Source organism: Dermacentor andersoni, chromosome 3, assembly GCF_023375885.2.
Source record: "Dermacentor andersoni chromosome 3, qqDerAnde1_hic_scaffold, whole genome shotgun sequence".
Lineage (NCBI taxonomy): Eukaryota > Metazoa > Arthropoda > Arachnida > Ixodida > Ixodidae > Dermacentor > Dermacentor andersoni.
Genome location: NC_092816.1, coordinates 85,975,058 through 85,992,087, shown reverse-complemented (window position 1 = coordinate 85,992,087; position 17,030 = coordinate 85,975,058). Strand labels below are relative to the sequence as shown.

The 17,030-nt window shown below is 47.7% G+C and overlaps 1 protein-coding gene across 1 annotated transcript; it reads left to right on the top strand.

Annotated features, from left to right (window-relative positions):
• Positions 1-1,820: 1,820 nt before the first annotated feature.
• LOC126542772 (putative nuclease HARBI1) lies at positions 1,821-11,333 on the top strand. Its single transcript, XM_072286851.1, has 7 exons — positions 1,821-1,833; positions 2,710-2,760; positions 5,425-5,491; positions 5,634-5,654; positions 9,125-9,235; positions 9,326-9,439; positions 9,942-11,333. Exons 1-7 carry the CDS (start codon positions 1,821-1,823, stop codon positions 10,858-10,860), a joined length of 1,296 nt encoding a protein of 431 aa, XP_072142952.1. The 3' UTR covers positions 10,861-11,333.
• Positions 11,334-17,030: the final 5,697 nt, after the last annotated feature.

Here is a 17,030-nt window from a genome sequence, read left to right as displayed (position 1 = left end):
AGTTGACAGTTAAGCAGGAACTCTTTATCACAGTCGCGCATATGAAGTTTCGTGTCTTTCAGAAAACCAACAAATGCCTTCATAGCCTGGCCCGCGGTGTATTTTGGCCGTGTACCTTAATGAAGGTTTTCAGAAAATGGCCAGATGCCGATGTCGTGCCTAAGATCCCCTCCCCCAATAATTGTATTTCTCGCAAGGACAGCGGGCACGCACGGATAACACGGTCTGACTCCTCCAACAAGTGCGTGCTTTGCATAGCCGCGCGCGATCGCCCGCGTCGTACCTTGGAGGTGATTTGCAGACGGCTCACACCTTTGTGCGCTCTGTGTTCTCGCCGCTCTTGCGTCGCAGCGACAGACCGCAGGAAGGTCACTCGGTTCGCTGCTGCTGCCGTCGCGCTTGCTCACCACCGTTTTGACAGCGAGTGCGTGAGCTCATCGAGTGTGATGTGTTCGTGTTTGCTTGTGCGCGCTGACACCAGGCCTGTTAATTCAATTATTAAGCGAATGTTTGCGAGTTTATACGGCTGGTATAACTACTATACTTACTTCATATAGCTGTCTACTAATATGCTATCGCAATCGATGCTTCGCCTTTCGGGCGACAGTGCGCCTTGTTTACCTACTATCCCCCGCTTCAGACCTACCGCAGTCTCTGAGGAAATGTTTCCTAAAGATGACTTGTTTGACCTCCCACTGATTTTGTGCGCTGCTGTCCTAATTGTAGCCTTAATATCCCATTTCCTGATCAAGGGCAAACCAATCAAGGCAGATCTACAGAAATGGGATACTTCTCCAGAATCGCTCTTTCTGTTCGATCGCTAAGTGTATAAAAACTTCATTTACCTATACTTAGTTTGCTATAACACGAATCTAAGTTCCGTTCTGTGCTTTTCTCTTCATACTATTAATGACAATCCGAGACCAACCTTGATTTAAACGCTATACGCTGAGGAGTACCAGTGCAGGCAGAAGCACAATAAAACTCTTTTACAAGCATCTTTCTCATTTCATGGCCTAGGCCTTAAAAGAATTGTGCTGTTCTACTTGCCCAAACCACTATATGATTATAAGGCATGCCGTGGTAAGGGACTTCGGAATAATTTGGACCACCTGTGGTTCTTTAACGTGCACCTAAATGTAAGCACACACATGTTCACGCAATTCGCCCCCGTCGAACTGCGGCCGCCATGGCCAAATTTTAATCCCGCCACCTCGTGTAAGCACGAGGTGCGGGGTCGGCATAGCCACTATACTCAAGTAAAACTCTTGCTTGGGCTAGTTGGTTCATGCTTGAAGTAGTAAAGGCAAGGCTCAGAAGACCAGGACTCAGGAAGAAGAACAGAAACGACAGGACCAGCGCTGGTCCTGTCGTTTGTGTTCTTCTTCCAGAGTCCTGGTCTTCTGCGCCTTGCCTTTACTACTTCATAGCCACTATAAGCAACCACGGCGGGTATGCTTGGCTGTATGCGTGAATACTTATTTCGTGCACTGCGACTAAATATGGTGAACTTTTTAGGCGTTTGCGAAGCGGCATGGTATAGTGCGTTTTCAGTATTTACGATATTATGTACTTAAGTGTTGAATGCGGGTGCATTCATGTATACCCGAAATTTCTTCAATTATGCCAAAATCTTATCGCATTCCTACATACAGATTAACATGCATTTGACGAGAGCTGTAGCTTAAATACTCCGCTCTTCTCCAAACGCACACGTTCGGAGGGCGTCACGATCGTCTCAACGTCCGCTTTGCTGCATTTATAGTTACTGCATTATAAAAGATACCGTACAAAAACAGTGTGGCAGAATGCATCTCACGATGAATGTCAACGGTAATGCGTTAGTGTTAAACCAATATAGCCACAGAAGATATTGCTACAGTCGAACCGAGTTATGTATGAGGTGAGTACTTCAGCGCGGATTCCTCCGTCGCGCTTCCCTAAGAACACTCAGCGCCCTCTAGTGCCGCTGCCGCAAAGCCTGCTCGCGGCTTTCGCAATGCATGGCGCGCTGTTGCGTGCGGACGCTGAGAAACGCGTCATGCGGCAGGCGGGCTCCTCTCTCGCGTTGCTTTCTGGACACGTTGCGCCATCTAGTGGCACTGCCGAGAGGTGCACGCGTGACCTCTAAGACGAGAGGCGTAGTGCACCGGTGCCAGCGAACGCTGAGAATTGTTCCCTCGTTTGCTGCACACTCAGTAGCACATGCTGAGAGTGACCGAAGTTGGCGAGAGGTTCATTGAAGAGCGGCACATACCCAATGCAATCATGACGCAGCCTACCAAAACGTCGGGTTGCCATCCTTGAGGAACGCTTGTGACGTGTACTCGATTACGCTCAGTAGCGGATAAATTTAGGGCATCTTTTTTCGTCATAGTAGAGCAGCACATTCGAAGTGGCACCTACCCAGTGACATCAGGCATCAAAGACGTTCAAAGACAAAGGCATCAAAGACCTACCCAAGCATCAGAGACGTTCATTGGAGACTAGTATAGACGGGATGGCACACACTCGGAAATTCAAGTCGGCCTCCGATAGTTCGCAAATCCAACTCGCCTTTAAAGCAGCGGTACTTACCTAGCCCCGCGTCTGCAGTGACCCATGCCAGCGTGAAAGAGGTTTGTTGAAGCGCTGCACGTGTGTGCCCGTTGCCACATACTCGGTGATCGAGGCTGGTTCTATGGTTGGTTTTGAACCTTGTCACCTCAGCACAGCAGCTTGATCTGATCCTCACCGACCTCGGACCACTCAGTGACCCAGGTACGCGGGAAAAGGGTCAGATAGAAACATGCATACATAGATGGATGGCCCTCGGAAAGTGCGTGAAGTGCCCTAAGAATGCTAACGCATAGAAACTTTAGCGGTGTGCACTGTATATCTAAGCCGTGAAAATGGCGGCATTGCTCAAAGCAAGCGCGCGTTTCCGATGTCCCCAACTTCGGCGCGGCGGCAAGTGAAGGGAATGTAATGTTTCGAAGATCGAACTTCTTTTGCGAATTCGGGCAGACCCTATCAACGATTACTCTAACTAAGCACACAGCATTCTTTTGTGATGAAAGTGAACTTCTTGCACAGTGAATGGGTGTTCATTGTTTTATGTACAATTTGTGCATTATATCGGTAATGCATTCTATCACGAGTGTGTAATTTGTGATACGTTTTATATGTTATAATGATTATGAAAAGCACATATACCCAGGGGTACATATTTAGTGGTACATAACCAATGACCCAAGTTGCCACCAAAGAGATTCGTGGAAGGGCGGCAAGTACCAAGTGACCCAAGTTGGTTTTAGGCTATATATATATATATATATATATATAGCTGCTGCTTAGGTAAAAAAAAATAAAGTGGCACTGCGATGGCCCTTCACCGCCGGGGTCAACCGTAACCGGCGGGCGAAACCATGCCCGGACAAATCAACACTCTCTCCGCGAGTGGGTTCACAGGGAGTGATCACACCGGCAAGCAATCCTCTCAAGGATAGGTCAGCGGTGCCCACCTTCTTCACGAGCACGTACGAGCGCGATCGTGGTAACCTCACGTGCATTACATTACTCGTGCGAAGGAGTGCGGACTCCGCGGAATGCCCCCAGGAAAGGTCCACATGTACCACCTGCCCTCTCTTCAGTTTGCATTCCTATTGGCGGGCTCAGGCCCGTGTTCTGCGCAGTTCTGTTGCACTGGCGCCGAAGCACTTTTCAATGCCGTCCGCGTCGTGACGGAAGCAACTCCGCCAAGCGCGGGGCGCGTAGTCCGACCTCTGCACGTACGAAACGTCAGAACCGGGAGAACACGGGACCTGCGGTGGCGCTCTTCGGGAACGAGAACGCGTCTATACGCTCGTCGTACGCATCAAGCATAATGACGCTTTCGTTACTTCATTACGCACGCTTTCGCACCACCTTCCAACGCCGCGCCTCCTTGGTCCCTTTTTACAGGCTGAGAAAGACGCGACGATTGTTGCCCACGCGGAGCCTCTAGATCCCTGACTGCTTCTCAATGCCCACCTGGGCCGCAGTGCCATCGGTAGTATACACGCGGTTTTAATTGAACGACCCGCAGCTACCTCCCATCTTTGACGAAGTAGAATATTTCATGCCGCCTCGCCATTCTTCTGGTACTTTGGTAGGGCTATGACGCATATATATATCTGCATGTATAGACGATGAAGTCCTGGTTTGCCTGCAGGTTCCGTGCTGCGAAACACACCTTTAATACTCGCCGTGGTGCGTTAGCGGCTACTGCGCCTGGCTGCTATGTAAGCAGAGGTCGCGGCTATGATTTCCAGCCGTGGCAAGCACATTTCAATACAGGCGAAATGTCCTTGTGGAACCTTTGTTGTTGTGGGCTCGATTCCGCTCAGCATCGGAGAAATTGTCAGAATCACTGTGAATGGTCCAGTGATTCTACATCCCCACATGACTCACAAAGGTCCGATGGTGCGTGCCCACGCCTACTCAGGCAAATATTTAATTACGCTGTTCAAGAACATAGAAGTTTTACCTAATAGCTCTGCGGAAACCCGCAAGGTGGAGAGATGTAATTAATTAAGGGAAAATGAGACATCCACCCAATTGTAGCAATTGCGAAGTCGAATTTGTCAACAACTCGAAGCAAAGGCGAGAGTTTCACGTAATGGTTCCGTGGAAACCCGCAAGGTGTTCGGGTTCCAGTCCCGGACCAGGGCGAATTTTTCTTCTACTGCGTAGCTTTTCTTTTGAGGAACCCGTACGGGTTTCTATGTAGCACTTGCTACGATTGGGTAGATGTCTCATTTTCCCATAATAAATTAATTCTCTGCAGCTTGCGGATTTCCGCAGAACGTTTACGTCAAACTCTTGCCTTTGCTTCGAGTTGTTGACAAATTCGACTTCGCCCTTCCGTCTGCTAACCGCCAGGTTAGCTCAGATGGTAGAGCGGCTGCCCCAGAAATGCGGTGGTCCCGGGTTCGAGTCCTGCACCGGGAGGAATTTTTCTTCGACTGCGAGGCTCTTCTTTTGTGGAACCCGTATGGGTCTGTTTCGTAGCAATTGCTACGATTGGGTGGATGTCTCATTTTCTCTTAATTAACATAGCAGTGTATAACCTTTCCATGCTCTTGTGTTTTTCGTCTACGCTGTCCTAGCCGTCGGTGCCTTTCTCCGCCAGTGGGTGCGAGTCGCAGCCGTTGTATGTGGCTGGAATTATGCGATTCTACTCGCTCCTCGCACTTGCTATGGACGCCGCGCTTGAGGAGCCTCTCTGTTGACGTCATCGGTGGGAGTGGGCCAGTTTGTAAGTCTTCCTGATGAGCACGTTGAGCATGTCTGCCTCGTCAATAGGGTGTCCAGTAGGTCACTCTGCAAATGACGGGCGCCTGTGCGAGTTGTAGAGTATGTGTTTGCGGTTGGCGACCCTCTATACGAGTATATGTGACCTAGGTGACAATTTCCTGGAGCTTCTGGACGGTGGGGAGACTGGCGCCACCATTTTGGATGGTGAGACCGGGTATTTGAAACATATCTACCTTGGGTATCTACCTTGGGATGGGTTTTACCGTCCAGCGTGGTTACTAACTGGGTCTGGAGCGTCTTGCTGAGGGCGTCCTCTCCTCCTCAAGCACGGGGAGTTCCATCTTCGCTGTGCACAGAATAAGTCGCCGACAAGTCAGGTACTTACTTATCCGTCCAGTTGATGGCTTCTTACAGTGCGTCCTGCTGCTTCTGTCCCCGTGAGCCTGTACATATACACATAGTAAAGTGATCGGTATACAGCGCGTGTCTTATGTCTGCTACCTGCTTTGGGTACCGCGTCAGGTCCATCATGACGAATATTAAAGAGTAGCTGTGAGATCAATTACCCTTGAGGTGTTTCCTTGGCTGGAACCTTGATAGTGTCCGAGCCGAGGATTGCCCAGGCCTACCGCTGCCGTCCTGCTTGCGAGAAGGTCACGAACGTAGTCTAGCATTATTTCCCCGCACGTCGTATTCCTAATGTTTTATAATATCGCTTCGTGAAGGACTTTCTCAAATGCTCCGTTTGCGTCGAGGGCCAAGATGGCACTCTCGCGATTGGTGCTGAGTCAGTCGATGACTTCTTCATAAATCTGTGAGAGTATACCGTATTTTCGCGATTCCGCACCTCCCCTCTATTTTCGCAAAAAAATTGGGAAAAAAGTTTGCATGCGAATCTAAGCACCCCCCTATTTGTTAGAGGAGCGCGTAGCCTAGGCCGCCAAGCGCTCTTGCTCACTCTGTAATCGAGCCGGAGCTGTCGGAGTCCCGAGGTGGAATGGCGTCCGTGGGGCGAGTACGCCGTACAGCCGGACTCGCGCCGTTGTTTATGTTATTTCTCGCACCTGTCTCGTCTCGTCGTGATGTCGTAGCGGAAAGAGGGAGGGGGGGGTCATTCTAAATTTTTCGAATCTAAGCACCCCCCCCCCCCCCCTAACATTGGGCATCGCGATCGTGAAAAAAAGGGGGTGCTTAGAATCGAGTAAATACGGCATATTCCTTAATTGCGTCGAAAAGTGCGCTCGAAAGCCGAAAGTGGGGTCGGGGATGCAGCTTTTCTCTTCAGTAGGGCGAAAACTTGTTCAGTACCACGTGTTTACATATAGATTTCCTGAGCAAGAGGTGAGAGAAATCGGGTGAAGGTTTCGGATGGCAGTAGGCTTGCCTGGCTTCGGAATCATCGTGACGTCCGTGTCTTTCCACGAAGCCGGTATTTTTCCCGATTTCCAGCATGAACTTCCCAGATGCGCTTTAGATGACTTTCTGTCGCCTCGTCATCGAGGTTTCGGAGTCTTGCTGATTTTTCATACCACGGGGTGGTGTCGCGGTTGAGGATTTCGGGGCTCCAAGGAAGATGTCCCCAGGGCCGCTACGGAGAAGCACCTGGGCGACAGAAGCGAAGGGACACAGAGAGTGCGACCAGAACCTGTAACATGCGCGGCAAAGTGCAACCTGGCTCTCGATCATCCTTTCACCACGGTGGAGATCGTGGCAGCTAGCGCCGAGAAGCCTCACCCGCAACTTCCTGAGCTACTTTTCAAGTACACTCGGCCCGAGCGGAGGTCGCACGATGAGGATGATCGGGCGCGCCGACAGATAGTCGCCTAGCCGGTTTGAGCTAATCAGGTTTTACTGCATTCATGATAGTCTAGAAAACTTAGCCTACCTCTGTTTGATATTTGTGTCTTCGTCAAAACATTCACGTCTATTCACTGTACAGTTTTTACCTATTCCTCAATGACGTTTGCGGCTCTGTCGATCTCTTCCCTGCATTTTCCCCACGAAAGTTGTAAACGTCTCTTGCTTATCTCGACCACCCGGACGTACTAGTCAATGCTTCCACCTGCTGTGAATCACAACCCTTCTGGAAGGTGGACGTTCCCTGCGGTTCTTGCTGGGTAAATATATTGTGCTGAGCCGTCTTCACACTTTTGCCGAATCAGGCACATGCCTCACCTTATTGCGAAAATTTGCTCCGGTATATGTATGTTATAGATATATGCGTTTCGGTAAGTGTGCTATAGGCAGCCTCGCATGCAATTCGTCCTACGTAAATGATGACACTCTTTGGAGTTTATTGAATTGCAAAGAACGTGTGCAGTGCATGCCCTCAAGTTTCTGTGCAAGTCATCACTTAAGAAGTACTGGAACACTTTCTAAAGTGGGCGCTCTCCGCTGCATGTCGAGAAATTCAGCTAAACGACAGCTGAAGCCAAACCTTTTTCGGAATATGTTGCCAGCGCATGTAATGCTTTTCTTTATTAGGTACGTATACCCTGCCTGTACAACGACGATGTTCTTGTATGCCTCACCGCGATGCGCTGTGGCGGACGACGCGCGGGACGCGCCAAACTGGAAGCTCTCCCCCTAACCAATTTCAGCATACGCTTCTTGTATGTATCCTGTCCAGTTTTTTGGATCACCTAATCATACTGAAAACGCAAAATCACACTGTTATATTGAACCGAAGGGTGAGTGGTGGGGTTGTGATAAGGCATTGCAATCGGCCGCGCCAAACGATTACACGCCTTAGGGTTTGAAATTGATGAATCATCAAATGCCGGAACTATTGAATCTACCTCCGATGGTCAAAAGCGTGGCAGTTTGGGCGAGTTGGTATGTCATGACTGTTTTAGGCTTGTAGCGCAGCTCAGGAAGAGCAAAAAAAGGAAGGAGGTAGGGGTAATCAAAGGGAACGGAAACACTAAAACAGTCACTACCTCCGATGATTGTCGACATAGCGCTGCTGTGTCTATATTAACCATCAAAAATGAATAAAACATATTACGTACAAGTCTGGCTGCTGAGTTTCATTGTGTAATCACGAGCTACCCTAGATATGTTGGTGAAAACTACCTTGTCGAATGTGCAGAACCATTGACATACGTTCATAGCACTGACCTGAATTTTTCAAGCGAAGCTTGTATTGGTTCACAAGCTTCGATGGCGATTTGTTCACGCAGAAACCCAGTTGCTGCCAGAGCAGAGCAGCTGCTGGAAAGGGCGGTTTGATGAGTTTACAGCTGCGCCGGCGCATGAGCGTGAGTCATTAGCAAGGATTCCAGGTGCATAGGCGCGCGCTCACGTCACGCGCACAACCAATCAGCTGTTTCGTTTCCGCCGGGAGGGAAAGGGCAGGGAAGGGTTCCGCGCGCGCTGCGCCGGCTTCGTTCCCGTTCAGTTCATCCTCAGAAGACGGATGGGACGGCCACGCGTTGTGCGTTCCCCCCAGGAACTGGCAGCGTTCTACGAGTGGCAGCGAGAACTCGGCAGTGAAAGGGCTCGTCGACGGCGCGCTGATACACTTCGACGTGACCCGGCGCGCGGTGGTTGCGTACGCCAGGTCATACGCCATACGCCAGGTCGGGAATGCCGCGCAAGGCGTATGTCCATCCCCCTACAGTACAACGCCGCGCAGCTGGTGTAGCGCATGCGCAGAACATCGCGCCGCTCCGTGCCGCCTGTCGTGGAACATCGAAACAAATCTTTTCGCGCGATTTCTCTGTCGGTAGCGATCGCCACCGCGGACTGCACTGTTGCTCGGCGATGGCACGGACGCAGACACATTCCGCAAGACGAAACATTATTCTCGCTTTGTTGGTGCGTCGTCTGCGTCGCAGAGGCACAGGTCTCTCTACATAAGGGATATATTTGACAAGCGTCCAGAGTGTGGAGAGTACCACCACCTAGTACAGGAGCTGCGGCACAGTGACCCTGAATATCATTTCAAGTATTTCAGGTAAATGACAACGTTGCTCCTTTCGGAATTGTGTAGCTCCAGCTCGGTTAAATATGTTATGCGTAAATTTCATGCATTTGTCGCACGCAGGATGACAAAGGCATCGTTGGACAAGCTGCTGAGCCTTGTTTACCATGGGCTTGTTCATCCTCCAACTCACAGGAGACCCATCTCACCGGCAGGAAGGCTCGCGGTGACATCGAGGTAAAATATATGCTGATCACATTTCCTAGAATTTAGCCGATGCGGCCACGAGCCGACGTGCATTCATGTGTACTGTAGCTTTAGAAAATTACTTTTTTTTGGTAACATGTAGCAACCATTCGTTCCCGAAAATATGCTTTCTTTTTTTGTTCGTGTTCCCAACTTTTCGTAATTTCAGAAGTACGGAACCCACGTGCTCACCTCCCTGAACTTCCCCATGTATGAGATTAAAGTAAATACTGGTTCGCGTTTTCTTGTTTCTTTAAGTGATCGCTTATATTTCCGAAAATTTTCGAAGCCTATAATAGTACTCGCTAGGTATGCTTATATTGAGTCACCGATGAACCATTCTTGCTATATCCGTGGCGCTATGGTATCTGTGAAACGCGATGCAGGCATTAAAGAATAGACTTATGCTGATAACAATTGGGTTCAGTGTAAACATAGTTGTCAAAATATTGGAACCATAATTTTACGGACTGCTCTTTTAACATCTTTGCAGATTTTTGGCCACAGGAGGGTCCATGGAGGACATTGCATCGAGCTACCGAATGCATGCATCTACTGTAGCTAGCACACTGAAGGAGACATTACCAGCGATCTGGGACTGCTTGAGGCCCCTGGTACTCGCACGCCCAAGCACACAGAGGTGGCGCGACATAGCAGAGGAATACCATGACAAACGGGATTTTCCAAACACAGTAGGGAGCATTGATGGCAAGCATTTTGCGATCAAATGTCCTAACAAGAGCGGCTCAGACTTCTACAATTACAAAGGTTTCTATTCACCAATTATGCTGGCTATAGCAGACGCCAACTATAGATTTCTAACGGTGGACATCGGAGCCCAAGGCCGATATTCAGACGCCTCTTTCTTTAAGAGGAGTCCCCTCCAGGCAGTATTTGAAGAGGGTGCTCTGGGGCTGCCTTCAAGTATTCCGAAGTGGCCACCTTGTTTGGTTGAGGATGCAGCCTTCCCTTTGCGGACTTACCTGATGCGGCCCTACCCTGGGAGGAAGCTGGATGATAGAAAAAAGGTCTTCAATTACCGCTTGTTGAAGGCACGCAGGTGCGTTGAAAATGCTTTCGACATTCTAGTCTCCCGGTGGCGGGTGTTTCTTGGAACGGCAGAAGGCGCGCCAGAGCTCCTCAACAACATGATTCAGGCTGCCGTGCGTTTGCACAATTTTCTTATGGCAGACGCTGCCTACTGCCCTGGTGAGTACAGCGACACGCTGTGCGACGAGACAGTGCATGGCGGAGAATGGTGCCACACTGTCAATGAAATTGGCACAAAGACAGTGCCGTCAAACAACCGCCCCACTTCGGCTGCCATGGCAATGAGGGACGAATTAGCAGACTATTTTATGTCTGCAGAAGGCTCACTGCCGTGGCAGCTGAAGGTTGTCAGGCGATGCTAAAATCTCCTGCAAATATGCATGCATAGTTAGTACCCTTAAAGTTCTCTTTCTTTATTCCTAGCAGAACACAGCGCATTTGACTGCTGTGTTTTGCAAGATTGTATTATATGTAATATTTTTTTCTATTTCTTGCCGCATTTCTATTAAGTTTAGCACTGCCTTACAAGCAGATTTTTTGTAGCTTATTCATTGCTGCTTGTTTGTGTGTTTTAACTATGCGCATATTTCGCTGGTTTTATACGCATGCAATCCACCGATTCTTATGTTACCAAGAATTGTATTTTTCATTCTTTTTCTGAGTAATATTATTGTTTCTTCATTCAGTTCTATTTGTAACACTGTTTTTCAAGCGCATTATTACTGTAAGGATTTCTGGCTCTTGTGTGTTTTTTCTGTCATTTTTTCTATGGTGCCCTCCTTACTAAGGTACCTTGAAATAAACAAATAAAGCATTTACTTTTTTTTCGTCTTTGAATTAATCCAATGTGATTTCTGAAATGTCACCCTGACAGCTTAATTTCAAGCCCTTCTTATGTAGGATTTGTTAGCACTGTACGCCAGTAAGTACAAATCAATGACCAACAAGCTGGTATTTTGTTATATATAAGCCAGAAGCACGCTGTACCCAATTTTTGAACCACGAGGCATTTGCGTGTCTTTTTATATGAAGTGTAAATACAAAATACATGAATAAAGATTAAGGTGAGTGTAGGTGGATTAAGGCGGATTATGGTGGATTAAGAAGGGTTGATGAAAGGGTATTAAGACCGATTAGGGTGAATTAGGGTACATGAACGAGGATTAGGGAGGATTAAGGTGAATAATGGAGATTAAGTTGGATTAAGGTGGGTTAGGATTGATAAAGGAGGATTAAGACCGATTATGATGGATTAGGGTAGATTATGGTGGATTAGTGACCATGGAGCTGGATTAGGGTTGATAGAGGTGGATTAGGGTGTATTAAGGTAGATTGGGACTATTGAGCAGGATTAAGTTGGTTTAGGGTGCATGAAGCAGGATTAATTGATAATTTTGATAATTTGAAAGTAGCGACACTCTCCTCCTCCCGGCGCTTTCCCCCTCGATTCTCCTCGCCCGCCGGCTGCGCACGGCGCGCTTTTCCTCCTGGGCTCCCGCGGAAGGGCCGCAGGATTCTATGGAGGCGTGTTATTTTGGGCCAGTTGCGCTCCCCAGTGAAGTTGAAAATTTTGAGAAATGCTGATAACAGCATCGATAATGCTGGAAGCAACGTTTATGAGGAGGTTGGTTTTTTCTTAAAGCCGTATGAACGGGGTATACCGATGTAAACGGAGCTTTGAGGCGAGTTCTATACTCCAGACAATTTTACTGCCACATGATCAGATGCATTACTTCGTGCGTCTGATCTAGTATTGCTTGTGACACATCCCTTTGTGTGTGGCTTATTAACGGAAACCTTAGAACTCTGTTTCATGGTCCCGTTGAGAGCTACAGAAAATATCACGTGATCGAAGGAAGGCGGGAAGCGAACCAAAGCATGTGCAGCCGCGTATCAGAGATGATTAATGATTACCGAAGTAATGATTGATTAGTGATTGGATTAAGATGAATTCGTATGTATTAAGCAGGATTAAGTTGGATTAATATCGATGAAGGTGCGTTAGGGTGAATGAAGGTGCGTTTAGGTGCATTAAGGACGATTATAGTGGATTAAGGTGGATTAAAGTGTACGAAGAAGGATAAGGGTGGATTAAGAAGGATTTAGGTGCATTAAGGAGAATTATGGTGAGGGCTTAAGGCTAGGGTGAATTAAAGTAAACGAAGGAGGATTAGGGTGGATTAAGGAGGATTAGGGTGGACTAAGGTAGATGAATTTGGATTCGTGTGGATTCAGGTAATTAAGGACGATTATGGTGGATTAGGGTGAATGCGGAAGCATTAGGGTTGATTAAGGAGGATTAAATTGCATTAAGGAGGGTTAGAGTAGATTAAGGTCGATGAAGGTGGATTGGGGTGCATTAAGGAGGACTTTCGTGGATTAAGTGAATGAAGTAGGATTAAGGTCGATGAACGTGGATTCGGTGGATTAATGTGCATTAGGAGGATTATGGTAGACTAATCAGTCTTAATACTCATCATCATCATCAGCCTAGTTACGCCCACTGCAGGGCAAAGGCCTCTCCCATACTTCTCCAACTACCCCGGTCATGTACTAATTGTGGCCATGTTGTCCCTGCAAACGTCTTAGTGTCATCCGCCCACCTAACTTTCTGCCGCCCCCTACTGCGCTTCCCTTTCTTTGGAATCCAGTCCGTAACCCTTAATGACCATCGATTATCTTCCCTCCTCATTACATGTCCGGCCCATGCCCATTTCTTTTTCTTGATTTCAACTAAGATGTCATTTACCCGCGTTTGTTCCCTCACCCAATGTGCTCTTTTCTTATCCCTTAACGTTACACCTACCATTCTTCTTTCCATAGCTCGTTGCGTCGTCCTCAATTTCAGCAGAACCCTTTTCGTAAGCCTCCAGGTTTCTGCCCCGTAGGTGAGTACTGGTAAGACACAGCTGTTATACACTTTCCTCTTGGGGGATAGTGGCAACCTGCTGTTCATGATTTGAGAATGCCTGCCAAACGCACCCCAGCCCATTCTTATTCTTCTGGTTATTTCAGTCTCATGATCCGGGTCCGTGGTCACTACCTGCCCTAAGTAGATGTATTCCCTTACCACTTCCAGTGCCTCGCTACCTATCGTAAACTGCTGTTCTCTTCCGAGACTGTTAAACATTACTTTAGTTTTCTGTAGATGAATTTTCAGACCCACCCTTCTGCTTTGCCTCTCCAGGTCAGTGAGCATGCATTGCAATTGGTCTCCTGAGTTACTAAGCAAGGCAATATCATCAGCGAATCGCAAGTTGCTAAGGTATTCTCCATCAACTTTTATCCCCAATTCTTCCCACTCCAGGTCTCTGAATACCTCCTGTAAACATGCTGTGAATAGCATTGGAGATATCGTATCTCCCTGTCTGACGCCTTTCTTTATTGGGATTTTGTTGCTTTCTTTGTGGAGGATTACGGTGGCTGTGGAACCGCTATAGATATCTTCCAGTATCTTTACATATGGCTCATCTACACCCTGATTCCGTAGTGCCTTCATGACTGCTGAGGTTTCGACTGAATCAAATGCTTTTTCGTAATCAATGAAGGCTATATATAAGGGTTGGTTATATTCCGCACATTTCTCTATCACCTGATTGAAAGTGTGAATATGGTCTATTGTTGAGTAGCCTTTACGGAATCCTGCCTGGTCCTTTGATTGACAGAAGTCTAAGGTATTCCTGATTCTATTTGCGATTACCTTAGTAAATACTTTGTAGGCAACGGACAGTAAGCTGATCGGTCTATAATTTTTCAAGTCTTTGACGTCCCCTTTCTTATGGATTAGGATTATGTTAGCGTTCTTCCAAGATTCCGGTACGTTCGAGGTCATGAGGCATTGTGTATATAGGGCGGCCAATCTTTCTAGGACAGTGTTCCCACCATCCTTCAGCAAATCTGCTGTTACCTGATCCTCCCCAGCTGTTTTCCCCCTTTGCATAGCTCCCAAGGCGTTCTTTACCTCTTCCGGTGTTACTTGTGGGATTTCAAGTTCTTCTAGCCTATTCTCTCTCACCTTATCGTCGTGGGTGTTACTGGTACTGTATAAATCTCTATAAAACTCTTCAGCCACTTGAACTATCTCATCCATATTAGTAACGATATTGCCGGCTTTGTCTCTTAACGCACACATCTGATTCTTGCCTATTCCTAGTTTCTTCTTCACTGCTTTTAGGCTTCCTCCGTTCCTGAGAGCCTGTTCAATTCTATCCATATTATAGTCCCTTATGTCCGCTGTCTTACGCTTGTTGATTAACTTCGAAAGTTCTGCCAGTTCTATTCTAGCTGTAGGGTTAGAGGCTTTCATACATTGGCGTTTCTTGATCAGATCTTTCGTCTCCTGCGATAGTTTACTGGTTTCCTGTTTAACGGCGTTACCACCGACTTCTATTGCGCACTCCTAAATGATGCCCATAAGATTGTCGTTCATTGCTTCAACACTATGGTCCTCTTCCTGGGTTAAAGCCGAATACCTGTTCTGTAGCTTGATCCGGAATTCATCCAGTTTCCCTCTTACCGCTAACTCATTGATTGGCTTCTTATGTACCAGTTTCTTCCGTTCCCTCCTCAAGTCAAGGCTAATTCGAGTTCTTACCATCCTATGGTAACTGCAGCGCACCTTGCCGAGCACGTCTACATCTTGTATGATGCCAGGGTTCGCGCAGAGTATGAAGTCAATTTCATTTCTAGTCTCACCATTCGGGCTCCTCTACGTCCACTTTCGACTAACCCGCTTGCGGAAAAAGGTATTCATTATCCGCATATTATTCTGTTCTGCAAACTCTACTAATAACTCTCCTCTGCTATTCCTGGAGCCTATGCCATATTCCCCCACTGACTTGTCTCCGGCCTGCTTCTTGCCTACCCTGGCATTGAAATCGCCCATCAGTATACTGTATATTGTTTTGACTTTACCCATCGCCGATTCCACGTCTTCATAGAAGCTTTCGACTTCCTGGTCATCATGACTAGATGTAGGGGCGTAGACCTGTACAACCTTCATTTTGTACCTCTTATTAAGTTTCACAACAAGACATGCCACCCTCTCGTTAATGCTATAGAATTCCTGTATGTTACCAGCTATGTTCTTATTAATCAGGAATCCGACTCCTAGTTCTCGTCTCTCTGCTAAGCCCCGGTAGCACAGGACGTGCCCGCTTTTTAGCACTGTATATGCTTCTTTTGGCCTCCTAACTTCACTGAGCCCTATTATATCCCATTTACTGCCCTCTAATTTCTCCAATAGTACTGCTAGACTCGCTTCACTAGATAACGTTCTAGCGTAACGTTGCCAGGTTCATATTCCAATGGCGGCCTGTTCGGAGCCAGGGATTCTTAGCACCCTCTGCAGCGTCGCAGGTCTGACCGCCGCCGTGGTCAGTTGCTTCGCAGCTGTTGGGGACTGAGGGCCGGGGGTTTGATTGTTGTGTTCATACAGGAGGTTGTGGCCAAGTACTGCACCAGGGTGGCCAATCCTGCTCTGGTGAGAGAGTGCGTTACCAGTTCTGGTCACCGGGATCAGGCCGCACTCCAGGCCTGTTTGTGCAATTTTCTCAACACACGGTCTTTTTTTGTATTTCCCGGTGGAGAATTGTGCGGCACCGGCATTTGAATCACGGTCCTCTAGCACGGGAGGCGGATACTCTACCGTCCCCGCAGGAGTTAAATTAAAAATTTAATTATGGGGTTTTACGTGACAAAACCACTTTCTGATTATGAAGCACGCCGTAGTGGTGGACTCCGGAAATTTCGACCACCTGGGGTTCTTTAACGTGCACCTAAATCTAAGTACACGGGTGTTTTCGCATTTCGCCCCCATCGAAATGCGGCCGCCGTGGCCGGGATCCGATCCCGCGACCTCGTGCTCAGCAGTCTAACGCCATAGCCACTGAGTAACCACGGCAGGTCCCGCAGGAGTTGTACGCCTCATTTAACCTACAGTGGTGCCCTATTTGATCAGTCAAGGTGGACCAATCTGAGCTCGGTTATACCGCACGGATGGCACTCGGCTAGAGAACCTGGTATTTATGACCTGCACATGTGTGGCCATACATAATTGAAGATATATATCTTTATTTTTTTATTTTAGGGGGGTTCCCGTACAGTGATAAAATAAAGGAAAAGACATTAAAAAGAAAGAAAGAGAAAGGGGAAAAAAAGGAACAGGTGATTTGAACTCGTGACCCTTGGATGTTGCCCGGAAAGATAGCTCAGTCGGTTGGTTCGTCAGACCCCAGGTTACTTTCAAGCGCCATAGCTCCTGCTCCGAGCCTTACTTACGTGGAAAGGGACTGTTGTCCCCGAGTGGTTGGAAGGCATACCTTATTGGAAAAATGGCCGCCCGAGGAGAAGAGCGAACTCGAGCGGCTTTAGAGACTAGGAAAACTGCCTTAAAATATTTAGACTTGAGGGAAAGCTTCGTTTACAAACTATAACACTGCAATCAGCACTCGAATACGACGAGAGAAATTATTGAGACGTGGAAGATTCCCTTGAAATAAATATGGTTTGCGAGACAAATGCTTGTAAGTAT